Here is a 27,760-nt window from a genome sequence, read left to right on the forward strand (position 1 = left end):
CAGTAAGCTTTCTTGTAACTAGCAACTGTGTGTTCTGCTAGGCTGATAAGACAGTGGAATGTTTTTCTAACTACTGAGGTTTCAAGGTTACACCTTCACTCCGCCAGCTCAGACACTATGGGGAGATCTCTGACCCCCCCGTGGGAGGCTGAGTTAGACAGACAGCAAAATTGGCCAAAGATATTCCATTCCATATATCTACGTAAGCTCAAAGGAAGGACAGAGATCTTAGAAGACAGCTTCCTCCTTCTTCTCGCCTGCTCTCTTCCGTCCATGGCCGGCGTCCAGGGAGGACTCTGCTCATCCATCACCGCCGACCCTTACGCTCGAGCTCTCCTGACCCTCAGAACTCTCTGCTTTCTCCAGCAGCGGCTCCGGGATTTCTCGGGACTCTTGCCAGTTCAGGGGAGTGCTGTGGGAGTTGCTGGGGGTGGGGGGAGGCGAGAGGCTTTTGCCCATATCTGAATATATCTGTATATAATTGTATATATTTTTTCTTGTGTGATTCATTAGTGTTTTAATTAAAGCTGTGTAGTTTAGTTTTCAATCCAGCCAAGTCTCTCTCCTTTTCTCTCTCTCCTTCCCTGACTGGGTGGGGGGGGGAGGGGATCGAGAGCATTGTTGTCGGACCTGAGTCAAACGGTGACATGGACTGATAATGCTGGAATGCTTGTTACTGCTGAGATATCAAGGATGCTTTGTGGCCACAGATGCTAAAGGAGTAGAAGAGTCATGCCTGCAACCCTCCTCTAGGGAGGAGTGGACTAGATGGACAGCAAAATTGACCAAAGTATTCCGTTCCATATATCTATGTAAGATCAGTGTAAGGTCAGAGATCATGGAAGTCAACTTCCTTCCTGCTGCTTCTTTTCTTCCATTAATGGTTGCCATCTGGGGAGGACTCCATGTATCCATCACCATTGATCCCCAGGCTCGTGCATTCCTGACCCTTGTAACTCTACCCTCAACTCCTGTCTGCTCTGCTGCTCTCTCCGGCAGCGCTCTGGGACATTTTGGGACTGTTCACAGCTCAGGAGAGTGCCTGGGGAGTTGCTGGGGGTGGGGGGAGGCAACAGGGTTTTGCACATTCGTGAACATATTTGTATATAATTATATCATTAGTGTTTAATTAAAGCTGTGTAGTTTAGTTTTCAATCCAGAAAGTCTGTCCTCAATTCTCTCTCTCCTTCCCTACCTGGGTGGGAGGGGGAGGGGATTGAGAGCATTGTTGTTGCTGGTTTAACTGTTGATCCTGAGTCAGTGACAATTTATTGGTGCCAAATGTGGGGCTGTATCTTAAGTCCAGGCTTTAAATTCTGACTAATTGCTGAATGTTTAGAATTCAAGCTCTGATGGGAGGAATTGTTCAGATATCATTGGGCAAAGCTTCTGCTGAATATGGTGATGGGTTGAAAACTGAACATGTTTTCTCTCATGTTTCTGCTGGACCTTCTTCCCAACATGCAGTTGTACATGTGGTATGCAGCTGGGATAATACTGCTCTGTGGAGCTGTTCTTGTTATTGTTTTATGGTGTATTGAAAAACTATAGTCATAACTAACTGTGTAATAACATATTTAGTGATCACAGGGGTTTTGATACTGATCTATAGGGTGGCACGGTATAGTACCAAATTCTATGTGAATAGAAAGGTTTGTGTTAAAAATGGCAGATCTAGTTCTACTTGTTTCCTCTTGGGCTGAATCTCCCAGCTTTTAATCAAAATAGCACTGTTTCACTAGAGAGGCTTTTGCTGCATGTTTATAATGTACTATGGATACGTACAGTGATCACAATCTGCTTCCCCACAGGCAAGGTTGCTGCTGCTAAGACTAAGGCTATACCCACTTGATCCAAACAAACAAAACTTGAGGTTAATCCTGTGACTAGGAACAAAGCAAAGAAACAGCCATCTAAAACCACAAGAACACTTAACAGTAGAGGACCCCTTTTTAAAAGCAATGTTAAAAGTGGTAATTAGAGGAGCAAGCCCTTATCAAGGAGATGACAATGATCTTGTCCAACCTTTCTCTCTAAAGGAATTGCACCTCATGAGAAAGGACTTTACCCACAATGAAGGTGAGCCACTTCTTTGTTGGTTGCTCTGATGCTTTGATAATGGGGCTGAAACCTATGACGTGGACAAAAGAGAACCCAAGTAGTTGGGATCCCTGGCCAGAGATGCTGGTATTGATAGAACACTTGGTAGTAAGACAGGAACTATCACCCTATGGAGCAGACAGCTTTCAGTTGTAAGGAAGAGATAGCCCCATAAGGGTGACATCGACTGGCGCTGAAGCAGAACACCAACTCCTGAGAATATCATCACGTATTTGAGAATTAGCTGTGTGAGAGGTGATCTATGATAAAAAGGGGATCACGGATCCTGATGATGTCCTGTGTGACACGCCCATGTTCCGGAGGTTTGCGCAGGCTGTACCAGCAGCACATGCCCATGTATTCTCCTTCATGGGGTGTAATGACTACAAAAGACCAACTGTGTGAATTGGCTTTGAAAACATGACAGTATGGAGACATGATCTCTGATGCCCATCAGTCTAACACCTCAGCAATTAAAAAAATGACTGACAGAATAAGATGCCAAAGAGATGGGAAGGTAAACCCCAGTATCTCACTAGAGATAATGGGGTCTGTATTGCAGCCATTAAGAGGAGATGCAATGCTATAAGACAGCAGCAAGATACGGGACCCACTTCAACACTACCTCTGTTGTCTCTTGCATGTTTATTAAAAAGATGACATAAGAACCTGGGACAACAAACCCACTGCTATTCTCCAGATACACGTGCAACAGCTCTGAGATATAATAAAATGAAGATGATCTTCCTTCCAGGAAGAACCCTGCTTCAGTGACTGGTCCTTTGACCATGACGGTGCATCAACCTCAAATGCTTGATGTTAGAGGTGCCCTGCCTCCAGCCAGGAGGAGGAGAGGGACAACCGAGTTTACTGGACTGTGTGGATTCGGTGCCCTGGCACATCAGAACTACAAAGATATAAAGCTTTGGTGGACACTGGTGCACAGGGCACACTAATGCCATCAAATCGTAAAGGGACAGACTCCGTCACTATTTCTGGAGTGACAGGAGGTTCTCAGCAACTGACTGTTGTGGAGGCCGATGAGAGCCTCACTGGTAAGGAGTGGCAAATGCACGATGGAATGACTGGCACAGATGCCCCATGCATCCTTGGCATAGACTATCTAAGGATACTTCCGTGACCCAAAAGGGTACTGGTGGGCCTTTGGTAGAGCAGCTGTAGAGACTGAGGACACTAAACAGCTGCATACTTTGCCTGGCCTTTCAGATGACCCTTCTCTAGTGGGGTTGATGAATGTTGAAGACGAACATGTGCCACTTGCCCCTTCAACGGTGCATAGACGGCAATATCACATCAACAGAGACTCTGTGATGTCCATCCATAAGCTGATCCGGCAATTGGAAAGCCAAGGTGTGATCAGCAGGACTCATTCACCCTTCAACAGTCCTATCTGGCCTGTGCAAAAGCCTGATGGCGAGTGGAGGCTGACAGTGGACTATCATGGCCTCAATGAGGTGACACCACCACTCAGTGCTGCTGTGCTGGACATGCTAGAACTTCAGTACAAGCTGGAGTCGAAAGCAGCCAGGTGGTGTGCCACTGTGGACACTGCTCATGACTTTTTTTCTATTCCTATAGCACCAGGGTGGAGGCCACAGTTTGCTTTCACTTGGAGGGGAGTCCAGTACACCTGGAATCGACTGTCCCAGGGGTGGAAACACAGCTCAACCATTTGCCATGGACTGATTCATGCAGCACTGGAGAAGGGTGGAGCTCCAGAACACCTGCAGTACATCAATGACATCATTGTGTGGGGTGACACACCAGAAGAAGTCTTTGAGAAAGGTAAAAAGATCATCCAAATTCTTCTGGATGTTGGTTTTGCTGTAAAAAAAAAAAAAAAGTAAGACCAAGGGACCTACAGGAGGGGTCCACTTCCTGGGAATCAAGTGGCAGGATGGACGTCACCAGATCCCAATGGATGTGATTAATAAAAAAACAGCTATGGCCCCACCATCTACTAAAAAGGACACTCAAATTTTTTGAGGGACTGTTGGTTTCTGGAGAATGCATATTCCATGTTACAGTGAAATTGTGAAACCTCTCTATGAGGTGACTCGAAAGAAGAGTGACTTTAAATGGGGTCCTGACCAACAGAAAGCTTTTGAGCAGATCAAAAAGGAGATTGTGCAGGCAATGGCCCTTGGACAAGTTTGAACAGGGCCAGACATCAAGAACGTGCTCTACACCGCAGCCAGACACAACGGTCCCAACTGGAGCCTCTGGCAGAAAGCACCAGGGGAGACTCAAGGTCAACCCTTGGGATTCTGGAGCTGGAGCTGCAGAGGTTCCGAGGCCAACTACACAACAACTGAGAAGGAGATACTTGCAGCGTATGAAGGAGTTAGAGCCGCTTCGGAAGCGATCGGCACTGAAGCGCAGCTCCTCCTGGCACCCAGATTACCAGTACCGAGCTTTGTGTTCCAGAAGTAAACTTTCTCCTATCCATCATGCCACCGATGTGACTTGGAGTAAATGCATTGCTTTAATCACACAGTGAACTCAAGTAGGAAGGCCTAATTGTCCAGTCATCATAGAAGCAATTACAAACTGGCCAGAAGGCACCCACTTTGGAATGCTACCACAAGAAGTGGTGAGACAGGCTCAAGAAGCTCCACCATATGATCATCTACCAGAGACTGAGAAACAGTTTGCCCTTTTCACCGATGGCTCCTGTCGTCTTGTAGGGAACCGCTGGAAGTGGAAAGCTGCCGTGTGGAGTCCTACACGACTGGTTGCTCAAGTAGCTGAAGGAGAAGGTGAATCGAGTCAGTTTGCAGAGGTCAAAGCCATCCAGCTGGCCTTGGACATTGCTGAGCGAGAGGGGTGGCCGAGACTCTATCTTTACACTGACTCGTGGATGGCAGCAAATGCCTTGTGGGGTTGGCTAAAGCAGGGGCAGCAGAACAACTGGCAGTGAAAAGGTAAACTTATCTAAAAATAGAAAGCAATGTTTTTACTTTTCAGTAAGCTCTCTTTTAACTAGCAGCACATTTTCCAGCTAGTGGACTGGTCATGCTGAAATGTATTTTTTTGCTGAGATATCAAGGAGACTTTGCAGCTTCACATGGTGAAGGATCAGAAGAGTCATATCTGCAACCCTCCTCTAGGGAGGAGTGGACTAGGCAGACAGCAAAATTGACCAAAATATTCCATTCCATACATCCCTGTCAGCTCAGTTAAACTCAGTTAAAGGTTGAAGATCATGGAAGTCAACTTCCTTCCTGTTGCTACTTCCCTTCTCTTCTGTCAGTGTCCTGACTCTCCCCTCAGCTCCAGTCTGTTCTGCCATGCTCTGGGACATTTCATAACTGCTCACAGCTAAGGAGAGTGCTGTGGGTGTTGCTTGGGGTGGGGGGAGGCAATAAGGTTCTGCACATTCCTGAACACATGTATATAACTGTACATATTTTCTTTTAGTATTTAATTAAAGCTGTCTAGTTTAGTTTTCAATCCAGAAAGTGTCTCCTTTATTCTCTCCTTTCCCCTACCTAGGTGTAAGGGGCAAGGGATTGAGAGCATTATTGTAGCTGGTTGAATTGCTGATCCTGAGTTTAACTATGACATCACCTTTTAACAGTCTTAGTTGGCCAGTGTGTAAGTCCAGTGGTGACTGACTGGACTATTGGGGCCTGTGTTGGACATGTTAGAACTCAATGTGAAATGGAGTCAAAGGCAGCTAGGTAGTATGCTACAATCCCAAGTGTGTTTTTCTCTAGTCCACTGGCAGTGGAATGGTGATCAGTTTGCTTTGACCTGGATACATGTTCAGTACATCTAGACTCAGCTGCTTCCATGTGGTAACAGTCCCATCATTTGCCATGGACTAATTCAGTCCACACTAGAAAAGGGTGGAGCACCTGAACATCATCTGTAATATGTTTATGATGTTATAGGAGGGGGCAATACAGCACCAAAAGTTTTTGAGGGAGGAAGAAGAGGGTAATTGCAACTCTACTGCAAGTCATGTTTGCCATCAAAAGAAGCAAGGTCAAGGCTTCAGTACAAGAAAACCAGTTTCTAGGCACTACATGGCAGGATGGGTATTGCTAGATCCCAATAGTGCAGTTTTAGCCAGGGGAGATAGACATAATTAAAAGGAGACGGGTTCACCTGAGTGTCCCTAAGCACCATATCTATATTTCTTTAAAACACTTCCAGGGATGGTGATTCTACCACTTTCCTGGGCAGCCTGGTCCAGTGTCCAACCACTCTTTCTTTTCAACCCACAGGGCTTCTCTACTCTTCCTGAATCCCCTTCTTGGCTGGGGAGGGGTTATTGGGTAAAAACAAACTGCTTCAGCTTAGCCCTGATATTCTTACATAGTATACAACTGCACATTAATTTCATTAAATTTCCAAGCTGTTCCTATCTAACATGCATGAGAATCTAATAGTTGCTTCATTGCAAACCAGAACTTAAAGTTTTAATCATAGATTACCAGTGCAGTCTCCACAGGCTTCTATATAGAGACAATGTTGCTTACTGGGTAGTATGTTGAATGGAACTAGAGATATGTTTTCCTTAGGTCTATCTTTATCATCAACTATAGCTGAGTCTTGAACAAATTGTTCCTATGAAACATCTTTCCTCCCCCATCTTTAAAAGCAGAGGGAGAGAAGAATATTTGCTTCATTTGAACAGGTTGCTGAAGGAGGTTGTGGATGCCCCCTCCCTGGAAATGTTCAAGGCCAGGTTCAATGGGGCTTTGAGCAACCTGGTCTAGTGGGAGGTGTCCCTGCCCATGGCAGGGGATTTGGAACTAGATGATCTTTAAGGTCCCTTCCAACCCAAATTAGTCTATGATTCTAATTACACGTGAACGTGAGACTTCTCAAAGAGAGTTCTGAGAACCTGTATATTGGTATATTCAGCTGTTCTGAGCTTTGAATGTATATAGGAAGTAGCATTTGTTTGTTCAATCCTTTTTTTAAAATTAAAAAGGTAAAAAAAATACTAAAAGAGCTGTAAAACTTCAAGACAGTATAGTTTGAATCATTATAAATGGTTTTGACTGTCATTAGCCTTTTGGGGTTAAAACAGGCATAAATAAGAAATAAGTATCCTCTGTCAACACAATCTTAATGCAAAGATTTGCTATGGAAGTATCTCCTGAATTGCAACACTGGTGTTATAAATACAACGCAATAAAAATTACTCAGAGAAGAGAAAATGGTGACTAAGGGTGCTATTTCCTGGCTTTTGTCACTAGTCTTGCACATTGTCCTGGTTTGAGAACCAGGATAAAAATTTCCTGTAGCTATACTAACCTGAGATGATCTGGGACCCCACCAGCTGCTGATAACCTGTCGATGTGGCAATTGCAGTAGGGGGAGCAGCTGTACTTACAGAGGATAGGATGGGTCAGGTGACCCAAAATCAACCAATCACAATATTTATTCCCATGGTGCTCAGTATAAAATGGCTCCTAAGATAGCCCTCTTCTGGCCTCTCTAGTTGCTGTGTTGGTTGGAGTTCATCTATTTGTTATCCAATCAGGTTGCCTTCTCCTTCTTCCCTGAGCAGGACCAGCTTGGCTGCTCCAAGGCTTTTGTCAACTGTTGCTGGTACCCTGGACTTGGGCACCCCCATCTGCTGTGGAGTCCAGTTTGGGACTTTTCTGGTCAGAGAGTAATTACCAACTGAGGATTGTGGGTTTCATATATATTTTACATATATTCCATATATATTTGTAATTTACCATTATTATTACTATTTCATTAAACCTCTTCTAGTTTTTTCCAACCTTAAAGATTCTTTCCTTTATTTCAAAGAAACATAGAATGTCTTGGGTTGGAAGAGACCTCTAAAGGTAAAGGTCATCTAGTTCAACCCCCCCTACAATAAGCAGGGACATCTCCAACTATATCAGATTGCTCTGAGCCCCATCAAGCCTGACCTTGAATGTCTCCAGGGATGTGGCCTCCACCACCTCTCTAGGCAACCTGTTCCAGTGATCTACCACCCTAATATTAAATAACTTTTTCTTAATGTCTAACCTAATCTACCCTTTCCTAGTATAAAACCATTTCCCTGTTTTTCTTTCCCTGGGAGAGTAGTGGGGGGATAACAGCATCTGTCACCTGGTTCTTGGCTAAATTGTTGACTAAATGAACACATGTTCAGTACAGCCTACCACCCCTGCTGCATTGCCATCCACTTACATAACTGGAAAACATTTTCCCAAAACTGTCGCCACCATTTCTCTTCTTCACTATGGTACTTTGTAGTACAACACGTTGTGGGAAGGGGGTGGTGGATACATGTAGTTTTGTTTTACCTTTTGAATTCAAAGTTAATTTAGGACTAATCCTTTTTATGAGATATATATACCTAATAGTCTGATAATATGCTGTGAGCCAAAATACTTAACCCAAATGTGTAAAGCAGATTTCATATGCTAGAACCAAAAAGAAAACAAGCTTTTTGCACAAAGAACTTGCTATAGTTTTCAGCATGCTAATTGGGAAATAAAAGTTTAAGTAGTGAAACAAAAATACAAGTTCTTAACTACAGCAAACAGCTCTAATATTAATTAAATTATTACTTACCAAAATCTACTCTTGTTAGTATGCACTGCATTGGATGGTCAGTTGTATGCCTTGTTGTTGTTGCACCACTTTCATAACAAGTTGCACACAAGTCATAATCGTAGCAAATTAAACACTTGTATCTGCGACCTCGAAAATTTCCTTTTAAACAGGCATCACAGCTGACACCTGTGAACAAAGAAAATTGCTTAAAAACAAAAATTTCATATTATTGTAATGATAGATTTGTTGTTATTGCCCCCCCAACAAAAAAAGGAATGCATCCAAGAAGATTTTGTGCAGCTGATGCATGGCAAGACTCAGTTTTAAACATATCTTTAAAAAAAAAGCAGTAATAATCCAAAGTGAAAGTCCAACTCAATAAAAAATGGTCAAACACTCAAAATGATAATTTGTTAGGCTATAAATTACTTTTAATCACACTTTTTCCCTGCTAGGAAGCTTGGGGTTCAAAACACTATAGAGGTTAAGTAGTACAGTGGTTGATCTGGAAGTTTTGTGAAAACAACCTAAAAAAGAAAAATCTCACACCAGACCATCCCACAAGCATCATAAAAACACAAGACCACCACATAACATCCCTCCCTGCATTTTTATTTATACTTTCTAACAGTTCAAGTCTGAAGAATGCCAAAAATGTTTTTTACAATGTATACATAACTGGGATCAGAAATTTGGGTCTTCTATTTTGAAGTACAGAAGAACTTGGAATACATCTTAATTTTATATTGCATCAGCTCTTCAGCTTCTTCCTTGTGGAAGTTCAATCTTTGCACTGTGAATCAATCACACTGCTTGTATCAGGAAAAGGATTATCTTCTGAAGGCTTTTGCAATTTTCTCATTGTAGCTCTCTGTTGTTTACTTTGGTAAGGGAAAAGGAAGCATCATCATTTCTTCATCTGTTAAGGCCCACAAAAACTTCTTTCACTTGCAGTCGTAAATTAAGGGGCTTCATAAAACTAATGTATACACCTGTCCTGGTTTGAGCCAGGATAAAGTCACTTTCCCTTTTACTGATTATTTTTTTCCTTCAGTAAGCTCTCTTTTAACTAGCAAAGTGTCCCAGCATGGAGTGATAACAGATGCTCGAATGTTTTTGTAACTGCTGGGACTCCAAGGTCATGTCTTTGCTCTGCCAACTCAAGCACTACTGGGAGATCTATGACCCCTAAGTAGGAGACTGAATTAGACAGACAGCAAAATTGGCCAGAGATATTCCATTCCATATATCTACGTAAACTCAGAAGAAGGTCACAGATCACAAAAGACAACTTCCTTCCAGCTTCTTCTTCCCTTCTCTTTTGGCCAAGGCCAATGTCAGGGGAGGACTCTGTCCATCCATCACCGTTGCCCCTAGTCTTGAGCTCTCCTGACCCGCATAACTCTACACTCTCACTGGCAGCTCTGGGACTTTTTGGGACTGTTCACAGCGAAGGAGAGTGTGTGGGAGTTGCTGGGCATAGGGGGAAGCGATAGGGGTTTGCACATCCCTGAACACATTTGTATATAATTGTATATATTTTCTTAAATTAAATTAAAGCTGTGTAGTTTAGTTTTCAATCCAGCCAAGTCTCTCTCTTTTTCTCTCTCTCCTTCCCTGCCTGGGTGGGGGGGGAGGGGATCGAGAGCATTGTTGTCAGACCTGAGTCAAAACAGTGACAACAATTTATTGGCGCCCAACGTGGGGCTAGATTTTAAGCCCACGTTATAAATTTTCATTAATTGGGAGTGTTCAAAATTCCATCTCTGATGGGAGGAATCCCTCAGATAGCAATGGCCAACACTTCTGCTGAATTTCATGATGAATTGAAAACTGAACAGACACTTTCTGCAGTGAATCTACTGGACCTTTTTCCAAACATGCAATTGTACATGTGGTATGCAGCCAAGCATTCTGCTCTTAGTAGCCGCTCTTGTGATTGTTTTATGGGTTATTGATAGAACTATGGCCATAATCAACCGTATCATTACCAGCCTAGTCCTCCTACTGATGTTTATGGGGGCACTATATGTGTACAGTTACAGTACAAATCCGAAAGTGAATGGAACGGTCCATGTTGGCAATGCCAGTAGCAGGTTCAATTTTACCTCTCTATTTTGTTTCAAGCTGAATCTCCCAGCTCTTGATCTGAATAGCATTGTTGCAGTAGGGATGCTTCTGCTGAATGTTTATAACGTAGCGTGGATATGTAGGGTGAGGTGTTGCTCCACTAACTACTGATCCCCCACAGGCAATGCTGCCACCACTGGTACTGCTACAGAAACAAGTGCCTCTGCAAAGACTAAGTCCACTCCCATTCAAATCAATCTAGTTAATCCTGTGACCGGGAGCAAGGCAAAGGCAAAATGCTACTCCCTTTTTACCCGCTCCTGTCTGAGACACCGAGAGTTTCTTCAAGCAACAACAGAGACCAAAATTGAGGAAGCAGAGGATTCTAAAACAGTTAACGGAGCTGGTACCTCTCAAACAGGTAAAAAATCAGGCCCTTCTCAAGTAGATAGAACAGCAGGCCCTCCTCAATCAGATGATGACGATGACCTTGTCCAGCCTTTCTCTATGAAAGAACTGCGCCTCATGAGAAAGGACTTCACCCGCATTGATGGTGAGGGAATTCTTCCTTGGTTGCTCCGATGCTTTAATAGTGGTGCTGAAACCTACAATGTGGATGAGAGGGAAGCCAAGCAGTTGGGATCCCTGGCCAGAGATGCTAGTATTGATAGAGCACTTAGTAGTAAGATGGGAACTACCACCCTGTGGGACTGATTTCTTTAAGCTGTGAGAGAGAGATACCCCCACAAGGGTGACATCAAATGGCGCCGGAGCAGAACACCCACTCTTGAGAAATACCTGTGCAAGAGCTGATCTATGATAAAGATGGACTTAAAATCCTGACGAAATTCTGTGCTACACACAAAATGTTCCGGAGGTTTGCACAGGCTGTACCAGCAGCACGTGCCCATATATTCTCCTTCATGGGATGCTCTGAAAACTACGAAAGACCAACTGTGCGTGAGGTGGCTTTCAAACCACAACAGTCTGGAGACACAATGTCTGATTCCCATCAGTTCCACACCTCAGCCATTGAACAAATGACTGACAGAAAGAATAAGACGCCGAACAGACGCGGAGGTAAACTCCGGATTCTCCCTAGAGACAACCGGTCATATGTTGCAGTCATTAAGAGGAGATGTCCTGCTACGAGACAGCAGCGAGAGAGACAGGACCCACTACGACGCCACCTGTGGTCTCTCTTGAAAAATTATTTTAAAGAGGACATGAGAATTCGGGACTTGAAACCCACTGATATTCTCCAGATACACATGCAAGATGTACTAAACAGAACAAAGGCAGGAGATGGTCCTTCCAAGAAGGCAGCTGCACCAGTCATCACCCATGATAGTGCATCGACCTCTAATGCTCAAAATTAAAGGTGGCCTGCCTCCAGCCAGGAGGAGGAGAGGGACAACCGAGTTTACTGGACTGTGCGGATTCGGTGCCCTGGCACATCAGAACCACAAAGATATAAAGCTTTGGTGGACACTGGTGCACAGTGCACTCTAATGCCATCGAGTCATAAAGGGACAGACTCTGTCACTATCTCTGGAGTGACAGGAGGTTCTCAACAACTGACTGTTGTGGAGGCCGGTGTGAGCCTCACTGGTAAGGAGTGGCAAATGCACCCTATAGTGACTGGCCCAGATGCCCCGTGCATCCTTGGCATAGACTATCTCAGGAAAGGATACTTCCGTGACTCAAAAGGGTACTGGAGGGCCTTTGGTATAGCAGCTGTAGAGACTGAGGACACTGAACAGTTGCATACTTTGCCTGGCCTTTCAGGTGACCCTTCTCTAGTGGGGTTGATGAATGTTGAAGACGAACATGTGCTAACTGCCCCTTCAATGGTGCAGAGACGACAATATCACACCAACAGAGACTGTGATTCCCATTCATAAGCTGATCCGGCAATTGGAAAGCCAGGGTGTGATCAGCAGGACTCGGTCACCCTTCAACAGTCCTATTTGGCCTGTGCGAAAGCCTGATGGCGAGTGGAGGCTGACAGTGGACTATCGTGGCCTCAATGAGGTGACACCACTGCTCAGTGTTGCTGTGCCGAACATGCTAGAACTTCAGTACGAGCTGGAGTCCAAAGCAGCCAGGTGGTGTTGCCACTATTGACATCGCTCATGCCTTCTTCTCTATTCCTCTAGCACCAGAATGCAGGCCACAGTTTGCTTTCACCTGGAGGGGAGCCCAGTACACCTGGAATCGACTGCCCCAGGGGTGGAAGCACAGCTCAACCATTTGCCATGGACTGATCCATGCAGCACTGGAGAAGGGTGGATCTCCAGAACACCTGCAGTACATCAATGACATCATTGTGTGGGGTGACACACCAGAAGAAGTTTTTGAGAAAGGTAAAAAGATCATCAAATTCTTCTGGATGCTGGTTTTGCTGTGAAAAGAAGTAAGGTCAAGGGACCTTCACGAGAGATCCAATTCCTGGGAATCAAGTGGCAAGATGGTCGTCGCCAGATCCCAATGGATGTGATTAACAAAGTAACAGCTATGGCCCCACCATCTACTAAAAAGGACACTCAAACTTTTTGAGGCACTGCTGGGTTTTGGAGAACGCATATTTCAGATTACAAGAAAATTGTGAAACGTCTCTATGAGGTGACTCGAAAGAAGAGTGACTTTAAATGGGGTCCTGAACAACAGAAGGCTTTTGAGCAGATCAAAAAGGAGATTGTGCAGGCAATGGCCCTTGGACCCGTTCGAACAGGGCCAGACATCAAGAATGTGCTGTACACCGCAGCCAGACACAACGGTCCCAACTGGAGCCTCTGGCAGAAAGCACCAGGGGAGACTCAAGGTCAACCCTTGGGATTCTGGAGCCGGAGCTACAGAGGTTCTGAGGCCAACTACACAACAACTGAGAAGGAGATACTTGCAGCGTATGAAGGAGTTAGAGCCGCTTCAGAAGCGATTGGCACTGAAGCACAGCTCCTCCTGGCACCCAGATTACCAGTACCGAGCTTTGTGTTCCAGAAGTAAACTTTCTCCTATCCATCATGCCACCGATGTGACTTGGAGTAAATGGACTGCCTTAATCACCCAGCGAGCTCAAATAGGAAGGCCTAATCGTCCAGGTATTGCAGAACAACTACAAACTGGCCAGAAGGCACCCACTTTGGAATGCCATCACAAGGAGTGGTGAGACAGACTCAGGAAGCTCCACCATATGATCATCTACCAGAGACTGAGAAGCAATTTGCCCTTTTCACCGATGGCTCCTGTCGTCTTGTAGGGAACCGCCGGAAGTGGAAAGCTGCCGTGTGGAGTCCTACACGACTGGTTGCTCAAGTAGCTGAAGGAGAAGGTGAATCAAGTCAGTTTGCAGAGGTCAAAGCCATCCAGCTGGCTTTGGACATTGCTGAGCGAGAGGGGTGGCCGAGACTCTATCTTTACACTGACTCGTGGATGGCAGCAAATGCCTTGTGGGGTTGGCTAAAGCAGTGGCAGCAGAACTACTGGCAGAGAAAGGGTAAACCTATTTGGGTTGCTGACCTGTGGAAGGACATTGCAGCTCAGATAGAGAAACTGGTGGTAAAAGTGCGTCATGTAGATGCACACGTGCCTCTGAGTCGAGCCACTGAGGAACATCAACACAACCAATGAGCAGATGAGGCTGCCCAAGTGTTCCTAATAAACTTAGACTGGGAACACAAGGGTGAGCTCTTTCTGGCTCGATGGGCCCATGACACTTCAGGTCATCAGGGCAGAGATGCAACATACAAATGGGCTCGTGACCGAGGGGTGGACTTAACTATGGACACTATTGCACAGGTGATCCACGACTGTGAGACCTGCGCTGCAATTAAGCAGGCAAAACGGTTGAAACCTTTGTGGTATGAGGGGAGGTGGTCCAAGTACAGGTTTGGGGAGGCCTGGCCAAATGTCTACAGCACACTGCCTCAGAGCCGCCAGGGTAAGCGCTATGTGCTTACAATGGTGGAAACAAGTACAGGATGGTTGGAAACATATCCTGTGCCTCATGCCATAGCCAGGAATACTATCCTGGGCCTTGAGAAGCAAATCTTGTGGAGGCATGGTACTGCAGAAAGAATTGAGTCAGACAATGGGACTCATTTCAAAAACAGTCTTGTTACTGACTGGGCTAAAGAGCATGGTATTGAGTGGATATACCACTCAGGGAAAGTTGAGAGGTACAGTGGTTTGTTGAAAGCTACCCTGAAGGCAATGGGGGGGTGGAACTTTCAAAAACTGGGACAAAAATTTGGCAAAGGCCACCTGGTTAGTTAATACCAGGGGATCCATCAATTGGGCTGGACCTGCTCAGTCTGATCTTCAACATACTGCAGATGGGGATAAAGTCCCTGTGATATGTGAAAGAAACCTGCTTGGGTAAAAATTTTTGGGAGTTGCTGAGGGTGGGGGGAGACAATAGGGGTTTTGCACACTCCTGAACACATTTGTATAAAATTGTATATATTTTCTTTTATCATTAGTGTTGAATTAAAGGTGTCTAGTTTAGTTTTCAATCCAGCCATCTCTCTCCTCATTCTCTCTCTCCTTTCCTTCCTGGGTGGGAGCAGAAGGGGATCAAAAGCATTGTTGTCGATCCTGAGTCAAACTGTTACAACAACGCATGCAATAGTTTTATCAGAGTCCTCTTTCAGGATCAATTTAAACAAGCTTTTAATATCATGTTTTCATTTGGATAACCTGATAGTGGGTAGTACAATACACTACTTTCATATCCTTTAATGTAACAGGAAAGTGTCAAAGAAAAAAAGCCTCATAATTTCAGCTTTGTTTTTTTAACCCATACACTGTGTTAACTAAAATTTTAGAAGCTTGCCTCTCTATGCCTTAAAAAAAAACAACACAAAAACACACAAAAAATCCACATAGCAAAAGACAGCAGAATGCCAAATTGAACTGGATGCATCCATTTTCATCTCAAGTTTTAAGGAAAAACACACACTCAGGAAGGGTTCCATTATAAGCAGGGAACAAAAAGAGCAAATTAATAAATAAGCTGTCAAAAGAATTTAGATTCCTCACAAAATTCTTATTTACATGACACGTTAGTGACTTTTAAAAAGCTTTTACAATTAATTCCTAATCAACGGAAACCGTTCTCCTGCATCTTCTCCATAATGACCTTACGGAAATGATCACTGAAGAGAAAGAATCCAGTTTACTGTTCAAATTTTTGATGCATTTTACCTTAAAGAATAGCAAGGAGACTTTTTCAGGTTTCCTACTGTCAATTATCAATACACAAATACATATGTAGACTGAGAAACAGGCCCAAATTATGACATTTTGTCCTGGTTTGAGCCAGGATTAAGCCAATTTTTCTTTTCACTGATTTTTTTTTCCTTCAGTAAGCTTTCTTTTAACTAGCAACTGTGTGTTCTGCTAGGCTGATAAGACAGCGGAATGTTTTTCTAACTACTGAGGTTTCAAGGTTACACCTTCACTCCGCCGGCTCAGACACTATGGGGAGATCTCTGACCCCCCCGTGGGAGGCTGAGTTAGACAGACAGCAAAATTGGCCAAAGATATTCCATTCCATATATCTACGTAAGCTCAAAGGAAGGACAGAGATCTTAGAAGACAGCTTCCTCCTTCTTCTCGCCCTCTCTTCCTGTCCATGGCCGGCGTCCAGGGAGGACTCTGCTCATCCATCACCGGCGACCCTTAGGCTCGAGCCCTCCTGACCCTCATAACTCTCCGCTTTCTCCAGCAGCGACTCCGGGATTTCTCGGGACTCTTTCCAGTTCAGGGGAGTGCTGTGGGAGTTGCTGGGGGTGGGGGGAGGCAAGAGGCTTTTGCCCATATCTGAATATATCTGTATATAATTGTATATATTTTCTTGTGTGATTCATTAGTGTTTTAATTAAAGCTGTGTAGTTTAGTTTTCAATCCAGCCAAGTCTCTCTCCTGTTCTCTCTCTCCTTCCCTGACTGGGTGGGGGGGGGAGGGGATCGAGAGCATTGTTGTCGGACCTGAGTCAAACGGTGACACATTTATACTAATGCACCCTCTCCTCACAATCAATATTACTGGGGCTACCAGGTCTAGTTAAAAAACTTGTTGATCAGACAAAAATGTGCTTACTTTTTAATGCAACATTATTCCACTAGAGGATAGCATTGAGCTAGAAGCCTAAAGATTTTTACTCATTATACCTTTTAATGATCAAACCTCACTCCTAAAGGCATCTTCAATGGTATTCTCTTCTCGGTAATATAAATCAGTTTCTACGAGCAAGCATTTTGAATTTATGGATTAATCAAGAGATGCATAACAGTCCCATAAATTAAAAGAGAAGGTTGTTTTCCTTTAACACATTGGACTCACTATTCTAGTATTTCAAGTTAACCACATTTTTCACCTCTATCATTGTCACCGTTTGACTCAGGTCCGACAACAATGCTCTCGATCCCCTCCCCCCCCCACCCAGTCAGGGAAGGAGAGAGAGAAAAGGAGAGAGACTTGGCTGGATTGAAAACTAAACTACACAGCTTTAATTAAAACACTAATGAATCACACAAGAAAAAATATATACAATTATATACAGATATATTCAGATATGGGCAAAAGCCTCTCGCCTCCCCCCACCCCCAGCAACTCCCACAGCACTCCCCTGAACTGGCAAGAGTCCCGAGAAATCCCGGAGCCGCTGCTGGAGAAAGCGGAGAGTTATGAGGGTCAGGAGAGCTCGAGCCTAAGGGTCGGCGGTGACGGATGAGCAGAGTCCTCCCCGGATGCCGGCCATGGACGGAAGAGCGCGGCGAGAAGAAGGAGGAAGCTGTCTTCTAAGATCTCTGTCCTTCCTCTGAGCTTACGTAGATATATGGAATGGAATATCTTTGGCCAATTTTGCTGTCTGTCTAACTCAGCCTCCCACGGGGGGGTCAGAGATCTCCCCATAGTGTCTGAGCCGGCGGAGTGAAGGTGTAACCTTGAAGCCTCAGTAGTTAGAAAAACATTCCACTGTCTTATCAGCCTAGCAGAACACACAGTTGCTAGTTACAAGAAAGCTTACTGAAGGAAAAAAAAATCAGTGAAAAGAAAAATTGGCTTAATCCTGGCTCAAACCAGGACAATCATGGCCAAAAATTTCAGAGAAGTTATCACGCAAGCATTTTATATGCAATATGCTTAATGCTAACATATTAAATATATATAGTTCCATCTTTATTCTCATCTTCTCAATCAAATATAACTTCTTATGCTATAAAATTTGGTTAATTTCTAATAAAAATAAATATAAAAGAGGAGCTAAGTATTTATCAGATTAAGGTGAACATCTGGTTGAACATTAAGAAAAGGAGGAGAATAGTGCTGAATAATATTAGGGTTCAAATACCACTTCGTACTAGGATTAATTTTTAAAACTACAAAGAAAACTCAGGTTGTTTTCTCTCTGATTAGTAAAAGTATTTTCCATTTGACTTCCCCAAATACTATAGACAACTGAGATATTATTAGGGACAGGGAAAAAAAAAACAAACATTGGAAATTTTACATTCAGGTCACACAGGATATGCAAGCCTTTAGGTTTATCAAAATACCTCAGGAATAGCAGTTAAAGAACATCAGTCTGAGATAAAATTTTTAATAACTTGCTTCCTTTGTCAGTCTTATCCAAGACTGCTCTATTCTGTTTCAGTGTTACACAGGAAAAGCACAGAAATATTGAATTCTACTTAACTACTAGACAGAGTAAGAGCAACACTTTAATGTAAATATAAAACAATTAAAGACAACATGTTCACTGTAAACACTCTTTACTTGAAGACATTAAGCCACAATTACTTCCTACTCAGAACGTATATCCAAGAAAGAGAACGGATTTTAATTAGAATAGGTAACAGTTGCAAAGCAGAGAGTAATAACTCATCCCTTCACAATCAAATTAAAAGACATGGTCTGTAGTCGCCGAGGCAAGCAGCTCCGTTGCCGGCACGATGCGCAGCGGAGCGCTGTAGCGCGGTGCGAAGGTGGGTTTTTCCGAACCCGGGGGGTCCTCAGGAGGAGCGGAGAGCGCCACTAGGGAGTCCGCAGCTCGCGCAACAGAGGCTGACGAGACCTGGGCGGGGGTCAGGAGCAACTGCAGCCAAGTCCGTCCCGCCCCCTCCTTCCCCCCGGTATAAAGAAATCCCCTAGGGAGCGGCACGACCAGGGCGTGGCGTGTCAGTTCACGCAGAAGGGCGCACAGGAAGGGCGCTATAACCTTGCCGGCCCGAACAGGGAGCGAAGGTATACACCAAAAGCCACGACCTCCCTAAACTCTGCACCCACCAGGACTGACGAAGGTTCCTAGACAGAGCTCCGGTAGGAACGCACTGCCACCCAGGTGTCAGCCTGCAGGGTGGGCCCTGCTCTTACAACAGTATCAGATGGTAGCAGTGAGCACACCTGTGGGAGATGCACCCAGATAGAGGAACTCCTTGGCTTAGTGATAGAGCTCCAGGAGCAGGTCAGTAGGTTGAGAAGACTACTGGAACTGCACCCTACCTTCCCTGGGCCAGGCCTGTCAGGCAGACAAGATGCACGATAATGAGGGTTCCTTATCCTTTCTCCACACAGCAGAACACAGTGACTTAAGGAATAGAGGGCAATGGCAACAAGTTCCAGCCTCTCCTCCATGACTATCTCACCTTCACAGGTGCCCTTGCATAATGGGCTCTAAAAGTGGAACTGAACAATGACAATGGTTCATGTAGGTTGGAGGTGTCATCCAGGTTAAGTCAAAATCACTTTCATAGTTATTGTCATAGGAAACTCTCTACTGAGAGGAACAACAAGAAAAAGTGTAGAGTCCTGCACCTGGGGAGAAAAAACACCATGCACCGATATAGATTAGGGGTTGACCTGCTAGAAAGCAGCCCCATGGAGAAGGACCTTGGGGTCCTAGTGGACAACAAGTTATCTATAGGACAGCAATGTGCCCTTGTGGCCAAGAGAGCCACAGTGTGGCCAGCAGGTCAAGGGAGGTTCGCCTCCCCTTCTACTCTGCCCTCATAAGATCACATCTGGAGTATTGCATCCAGTTCTGGGCTCCCCAGTTCAAGAAGGACAGGGATACGCTGGAAAGAGTCCAACAGAGGGCTACAAGGATGATCAAGGGACTGGAACATCTGTCATATGAGGAACGACTAAGAGACCTGGGGCTGTTTAGTCTTGAGAAGACTAAGAGGACCTTAATAATGTCTATAAATATCTGAAGAATGGATGTCAAGAATGGGCCAGTCTCTTTTCAGTGGTGCCCTGTGATAGGATGAGGGGAAACGGCACCAAGTTACAACCCAGGAAGTTCCACCTCAACATGAGGAAGAACTTCTTTACTGTGAGGGTGACAGAGCACTGGAACAGGCTGCCCAGAGAGGTTGTGGAGTCTCCTTCTCTGGAGACTTTCAAGACCCCTCTGGATGTTTTCCTGATCTGCCCTAGGTGTTCCTGCTGCAGCAGGGGGGTTGGACTTGATGATCTTCAGAGATCACTTCCAACCTCTATGATTCTATGAATAGAAGGTCCAATTTGCCGATTGGACACACTTCTTAAGGAAGTCCACTGCCTCCCTGGGACCTGAGTTAAGGATGTGATGAGGAAACTTCCTACCCTCATACAGCCCGGATGATTATCCATTATTGTTTTTTAGGAAGGCAGCAATGGAGTTGCTGATTTCTGGGCCACAAGCATATATTACCAGCTCATGTTGAGCTTCTCCTCAACCAGCACCTCCAAGTCCTTCTCCTCAGGACTGTTCTCAATCCATTTTCTGCCCAGCCTGTAATTGTGCTTGGGATTGCCCTGACTCAGGTGCAGAACCTTACAGTTGGCCTTGTTTCACTTCCTGTAATCTGTTCTGAATTGGCCCCAATGGGCCAAAAAGACATTGTTTAGCTCAACTGCATTTAAAGAAACAGAGCAATGATACTTTGAATGGGAAAAGGGACCTTTATATTTAGTCCAAGCAGTTAAAGAAGTTGAGAAAATACATCAGGGATAACCAGTGCAAACCAGAGGACCATTTAATTTACTAGAAGCAATCCTAAAGGGCACTGCTCCCCCAAAAGGCCTTACACAAAAACCCACTAACAAAAAATGGTATGCCTACCTAACAGGAGTTGCAGAAAATATACAGTTAATTGAAGGGCATACTAAGGTTTCCAAATGTCAGATGTCCATAAACACAGACCTTTTAGCATTACAACAACCTTTTAAACCATCACCCATTCTGGATGCACCACTCCTCACTGAGGGTACACCAACAGAAAATATCTGGTTTACAGATGCTTCAGCAAAAAGGGTAAATGGTAAGGCTAAGGCTGTTGCATTAGATATTATCACCAGCAAACAATAGAAGGTGGTGAAGCAGCTGTTTTGGCAGCACAGAATGGAGCAAAAATCATATACATAGACTTTTATGCCATGTGGGATGGTGCCACATGGTGGCTCTGTCAAAGGGAAACCTTGAATTGGGAAGGAAAGAGATCCACAGTTTGGAGAAACAAAGATTGGCAATTATTACTAGACATAGCCAAGAAAACACTTTTCAAGATGAGATGGGTAAAAGCTCATGCTAAGGACAATCAAACAGCCACAAAGTGGAATCAAAAGGTAGATGAGTTAAATAAAATTAGAAAAATTGCCTTAAAACCTGAGTTGTACTGATTGGGAGAATGGTTACATCAAAACTTAGGCCACACAGGTAAAGAAGCTCTTCACTTTGTTGCACAGAATAAAGGCTGGCATATAAACAGGAAAACTTGTGAAACTACTCTTACAGAATGTCCTCAGCAAACAGTGAAATTACAAGCAGATCACCCTGCTAGAGCACCACCTCTATATATCAGTGAAGGGAAAAATTTATGGTCTACATGGAAAATTTATTATATCAGACATCCTCTGCAGGATATCCCTACAACCTCACAGGAGTGGAAGCAGTCTCCAGCTTGCTTATCACAACTAAGTATCAGAAAGCCAATTGCCAAAATATAGTGTAAGGGCTATTATTTTGGTTCTCAAATCTACCTACTCCTGATGTTATCCAAAATTATAATGGCTCACATTTTTCATGTAAGGAAGTGCAAGATTGGGCAAAACAAGAGGGAATTAAATGTACATTCCACATCCTATACTACTCTCAACCAAATGGGACAGTTGTAAGAGCTAATGGCTGTCACCGTTTGACTCAGGTCCGACAACAATGCTCTCGATCCCCTCCCCCCCCCACCCAGGTAGGGAAGAAGAGAGAGAAAAAGAGACTTGGCTGGATTGAAAACTAAACTACACAGCTTTAATTAAAACACTAATGAATCACACAAGAAAATATATACAATTATATACAGATATATTCAGATATGGGCAAAAGCCTCTTGCCTCCCCCCACCCCCAGCAACTCCCACAGCACTCCCCTGAACTGGGAAGAGTCCCGAGGAATCCCGGAGCTGCTGCCGGAGAAAGCAGAGAGTTATGAGGGTCAGGAGAGCTCGAGCCTAAGGGTCGGCGGTGATGGATGAGCAGAGTCCTCCCCGGACGCCGGCCATGGACGGAAGAGCGCGAGAAGAAGGAGGAAGCTGTCTTCTAAGATCTCTGTCCTTCCTTTGAGCTTACGTAGATATATGGAATATCTTTGGCCAATTTTGCTGTCTGTCTAACTCAGCCTCCCACGGGGGGGGTCAGAGATCTCCCCATAGTGTCTGAGCCGGCGGAGTGAAGGTGTAACCTTGAAGCCTCAGTAGTTAGAAAAACATTCCACTGTCTTATCAGCCTAGCAGAACACACAGTTGCTAGTTACAAGAAAGCTTACTGAAGGAAAAAAAAATCAGTGAAAAGAAAAATTGGCTTAATCCTGGCTCAAACCAGGACAATGGCTTATTGAAAAGGAATCTCAAACCACATGAGACTTAATGGGATACATGACTTCTCAAAATACTCCATCAATTAAATAATTGATATAGGCCTACTGGAAGCCCTGTAAGCTGAGCCTTCTTTGTAAAAACTTAGCTTAGCACTTCACCTACTGGAAAGAGAATATCCAACAACATTACAGCCAGGACAGCCTGTGATGGTCAATCTACCATCTATCAGTACTGTATCTATGACCTTAACTAAACCTCATGGCTCACTTGCCTGGGAAGCTGCTGATAGTAGTGCAAAACACAGAATTAGTACACAATGGATTTTTCCTTCTTTTTAAAGGGGTAACCTGTTCAAACTATCCCCAAGTCCCTATTTTCTCTTACAGCACCTCACAGGATGACAGACAGAAATGCTGTGTTCACGTTACTAGTCCAAACCCTGACAATGCTGCTCCTTCTATCCAGCGCTCAAAGAATTCTAGAGTGGCCATGGTCAAGCCCATGTTACATATACCAGAAGTATGAGACTAAATTCTAATAAAGTCTTGACCCTCTTAATTGTAGTAATGCACGGAACTGCCGTCCATCCATCACCGTCAACCCTTAGGCTCGAGCTCTCCTGACCCTCATATCACTCTCCGCTTTCTCTGGCAGCAGCTCTGGAATTTCTCAGGACTGTTCCAGCTCAGGGGAGTGTGGTGGGAGTTCCTGGGGGTGGGGGGAGGCGAGAGGCTTTTGCACATACCTGAACATATTTGTATATAATTGTATATATATTTTCTTATATCATTTAGTGTTTAATTAAAGCTGTGTAGTTTTCAATCCAGCCAAGTCTCTCTTTTTCTCTCTCTCCTTCCCTACCTGGGTGGGAGGGGGAGGGGATCGAGAGCATTGTTGTCGGACCCAAGTCAAACGGTGACAGTACATTACATCAAACACAATAGCAAAAGATACAAAACTTTATACCTCTGAAAAATTGGACTGTTGGTACAATTTTACCTTAGTACAACCTGTTTTGTAGTCCACCTCTGGGCCCACCATAGCATGGGACTATAATTTAAAGTAGACTGTATGTTATAGAAAATACAGGCCAACAACGATACAGAAGAGATACACCATATCTTGGAAAGAGTGAAGGAGAATGGAGAACATAATTGGTGAGTAATTCTTCTTAAATGGTCACCAACAGCAACATGAGTTTTTGATCTCATGCTTCATTCACTCAGTTGTGATTTTACTAACTCTTACATTAATGTGTCTATTGCTTATAATCATATTGTACATAAAGGTTTGGTACATGATAAAACAAATAACCCAACTTCAACCACCCAAAACATAAAAGGTATTACATAGTGTTAGAAATGAAATGTAGTGTTGATTTTGCATTCTAGTGTTAGAAATGTAGTGTTTGGTTTGGTTCACATATATATTCTAGTGTTAGGAATATATAGTTTGTTTGAGCATATACATATATATTCTAGTGTTTGGAATACATAGTTTGTTTGACCACATATATATATATATATTCTAGTGTTAGGAATACATAGTTTGTTTGAGATATATACTTTAGTGTTAGGAATATAATTGTTTGTTTGAGATAAGTGAGATATCTACACATTCCAATGACACCTGGAGTGGTTTACGGCCCAAGAAACTGAGGGAGTGAATTGGGCTCCATCTGGGGGATCTGAACATGGAGAAGGATTTATGGCCCAAGATAAGGCCGAACAAAGCTACTTCTATGTTGCTCCTCAGGGCAGGATGACACCAGTAGGTATAGATCATTTTGTTAATTGGGAAGACAGCCAAGGGGGCAAGAAAGGTCAAAATTTTACCTTAAAAGGTAAAAAGTAAACTGCTAGAATGGAATGTGTAAACAGGGGCGGGAAACTTATAGGATAATTTGAAGCGTCGGATAGGCTGTAAACCCTGGAGTACTCAGCCAGTGGGGAAACAGAGGAGGGAACTTTGCATCGAGAATAGGGAATATAAACCGTTATTCACCTTGCTATAGGTGTGCCTACTTGTTTAGGTCACCCATTCTTGCAAGAATGTAAATAAACTGTGCTTCGCTGAAGGATCTGTGTGGGCCTGCTCATTGGCACGACAAACGTTTCTCACACATAGCAAATAGGAATATTTTACTATCTACTTACTACAGATCTGTAAGCGCATAAATTATTAATATACTATTTATGGCACAGAGGCAAGAGGTGACCGTACCACCACTTTATGAGAATAAGATAAATTTACTATAGTCACAGGGTGGAGTGTGATGATGTGCTCCCCCCCTCCAACCTTTTATTTCTTGTAACCCTGTAACCCTGGCTCAAGCAATAACCACTGGCAGTCATAATGGATGCATCTGGTTGTGATAGCTGCATCCTGCTCCAAGTGGATTCAGGGGAGACAGATAACACCACAGCCAAAGGCTAATTTGAGCAAGGCTCCTGCCAAACCACAGTGCTGATCAATGTCTGACTCAAGCCAAATTTGGAAGGAACTAGCATCTGTGGTCAGTATGCAAACATGATGTGAAGGACCAGACCTTTCCTCACACAAATATAATATGCCCTTTAGGTCAGCAGTCAGAGATGACTTAAAGATGGCTGCTCCACGTGGCAGTTTAAACCCTCTCCTGCCTGCCTCCTCTGGGAGGCCATGAGGGGGAGGTAGCTAGCTGCTAGCTAGAGAGGGTCAGTGGTGGGAAAATCGCAACAATGTTGCAAACCGCAAGTCTGCCTGGTAACAGCAGTGGCGGGAAAAAGTCCCTGCCTGATTGGCTGAGAGGCCCCAGAAACAAGAGACTGGCCAATTGGGAGCAAAGGAGACCCATAAAAGAGCCAGCGTGCGTGCTGCCTTGGGGCGCGCTTTTGGACGGACACTAAAGCTGCTGCTGCTTGCTTTTGGGGGGTGACCTGCGCCTTGGGGGTGCCTGCCAGCCAGAGGTCCCCGCTCCTGTTTCCGCTCCTGTTTACCTGGTAGTCCCGGCAGCCCAGCTCCCGGCTAGTCCCAGCTCCCGCTTCACCTGCAGTCCTGGGTCCCGGCTAGTCCTGGTTCCCACTTCACCTGCAGTCCAGGCTAATCCCTGTAGACCCGGCTCATCCCGCCTCGCCCGCGGCTTTTGCAGTCCCAGCTCCCGACCTGCCTGCGGTCCTACCAGCTGCTACCCACCTGCGGAACCTGCCTGCTGCTGAGCACGTGCGGTGAGACTTCTTCCTGCCACCCGTGGTTCTAAGACCGGGTTGCAGGGGAAGTCATCCACAGCTACTATAAAAGTACCTAGAACATCTCAGGAACAAAGTAAGGGATTGTATTCTGGGTATAATTCTCTCCCTAAGGTGTTCCTGTGTCACTTACCTGCACACAAACCCCGACCCTATACGGGACAAGCGTCAGGCATATCCCTTTTTCCTCTTCCCCTCTGTGTGGTAATAATAATTAATCTGGGTGTGTAAATAAGGCCTATCTGTATATAAGTATTAGAGCATATGTAAGTTCTTGGTATTTGGTGTTTTAAAGATATTTTACAGATCCTATGTCTTTTAATTACCCTCTTTGAGTCTCCTGCCCCAAATTGTTTTATTTTTTCCCCTCAATAAACCATGTATTCGTAAATTCTAATTGGGGATTGGCTGCTGTTATTGGAAACACTAGTGAGCATTGAACAAGAGTCTCACCCGAAAAGTCAGTGCCGAAGTTCACTGCTCCTCTGTGAGAGGCGAGCGCTGCGTGCGGACCTCTCGGCAGATCCCAATAAGTTAAATTCACTCCAAAAAGGAGATATAATAGGTTGCAGATCGCGACACATGACTATAAAGTCAATCATCTTACCCCCATAAATAGCAAGTAGCCCAAGAGCCCTTTGAGATCTCCTGCACAGCAGTAGGCTGCACAACAAGATCCCCCCTTGAGAAGGGATACCTCTCAAGGTTACTCCTCAAGGTTGAGAGATTCCTTGCTGCAACATATTCTCGGTAAGTGATTAATAGCATGCTAATCTTAGCTAAGTGATATAAAGGATTGGTTGTGCATATATAATCCTTTAGACAAACTATTGACCAAGACTGGAACTAGGATTGGATCCAGCCACATCTAGACTCCTCTCTGAGGAGGAGTTTAGAAAGCAAGGGGATCCTTTCTGAACCTCATGATTCAACAGTTTGTCTGACCCTGTCCTCCATGCAATAAATAATCAAGTACATCTTGCCATTGAATCTTGCTAAACTACTGTTGCATTTATTATCAAACTTCGTCTACGTCGTTGATGGAGATATTAAACAGTATCAGTCCCAGTATGAGAGAGACACCATTCATTACTAGTTTCCACTTGGACAGTGAGCCATTGACTAGAACTCTTTGGACACAGTTTCAGCCAATTACCTTATCCATCAAATAGTCCATCCATCAAACCCACAACTCTCCAGTTTAGAGGCAAGAATGTTGTGGGGGACCATATCAAAGGCCTTAAGAAAAACTAGATAGATGACATCCATAGCTCTTCCCTTGTCCATTGATGCTGTCACTCCATTGTAGAAGACCAACAAATTAGGCACAATTTGCCCTTGCTGAAACCATGTTGGGATCTCGAATCAGCTCTCTGCCTTCCATATGCCTTGATATATCTTCCAGGAAGATCTGTTCCATGTTCTTACTGGGCACAGAGGTGAGGCTGACTAGTTAGAAGTTCCTAGGGGCCTCCTTTTTAAAAATGGGTGTAATGTTTCCCTTTTTCCAGTCACTGGGGACTTTATTGCCATGACTTTTCAAATATGATGGAGTTGCTTGGCAACTACATCAGCCAATTCCCTCATGACCCTGGGATACATCTCATCAGGTCCCATGGACTTGTGCATATTCAGGTTCCTCAAGTGGTCTCAAACTTGATCTTTTCTTGTGATGGAAGGGACTTTGTTCTCCCCTTCCTTGCTTTGAGATTCAGAGGCTTGAGAGATGCAGAAAGAGATTTGCCAGTGAAACCTGAGGCAAAAAATTTGTTGAGAACCTCCTGAGCACATCTATCATACCAGGAGAGGGCATGCCACAACTAACACCAACGCTACAGACCTAATTACGTTGCAATTCAAGTATAAACACCAAGGGCTTAAATATTCCCTTCTATATTATATCATCAAACCAGTTTCACCAGCACCCTAGGTGGAAGTCTGTTGGCCAAA

At 44.3% G+C, this 27,760-nt stretch overlaps 2 protein-coding genes across 10 annotated transcripts in view; both read right to left on the reverse strand.

Moving 5' to 3' along the window:
- Positions 1–27,760, reverse strand: part of LOC127395168 (uncharacterized) — a 1,033,854-nt gene that overhangs the window by 636,058 nt on the left and 370,036 nt on the right. The window contains exon 2 of one of the 7 annotated variants that reach the window (XM_051641687.1): positions 17,497–17,682. The exons of 5 other annotated variants lie outside the window; for them this stretch is intronic. The gene's annotated coding sequence lies outside the window, so the exon portion shown is untranslated. Of the gene's footprint in view, positions 1–17,496; positions 17,683–22,278; positions 22,456–27,760 lie in introns of those variants that run through there. One more of the 7 variants, XM_051641688.1, reaches the window with a different exon arrangement.
- The window catches only part of LOC127395190 (E3 ubiquitin-protein ligase KCMF1-like), a 92,724-nt gene that overhangs the window by 37,207 nt on the left and 27,757 nt on the right, over positions 1–27,760 (reverse strand). For 2 of the 3 annotated variants that reach the window (XM_051641758.1, XM_051641755.1), the window contains exon 2: positions 8,674–8,841. In XM_051641758.1, the coding sequence (XP_051497718.1) occupies positions 8,674–8,841 (168 nt within the window). Of the gene's footprint in view, positions 1–8,673; positions 8,842–11,135; positions 11,331–27,760 lie in introns of all 3 variants that reach the window. The other variant, XM_051641759.1, reaches the window with a different exon arrangement.

This window comes from Apus apus, chromosome W, assembly GCF_020740795.1.
Source record: "Apus apus isolate bApuApu2 chromosome W, bApuApu2.pri.cur, whole genome shotgun sequence".
Taxonomy (NCBI): domain Eukaryota; kingdom Metazoa; phylum Chordata; class Aves; order Apodiformes; family Apodidae; genus Apus; species Apus apus.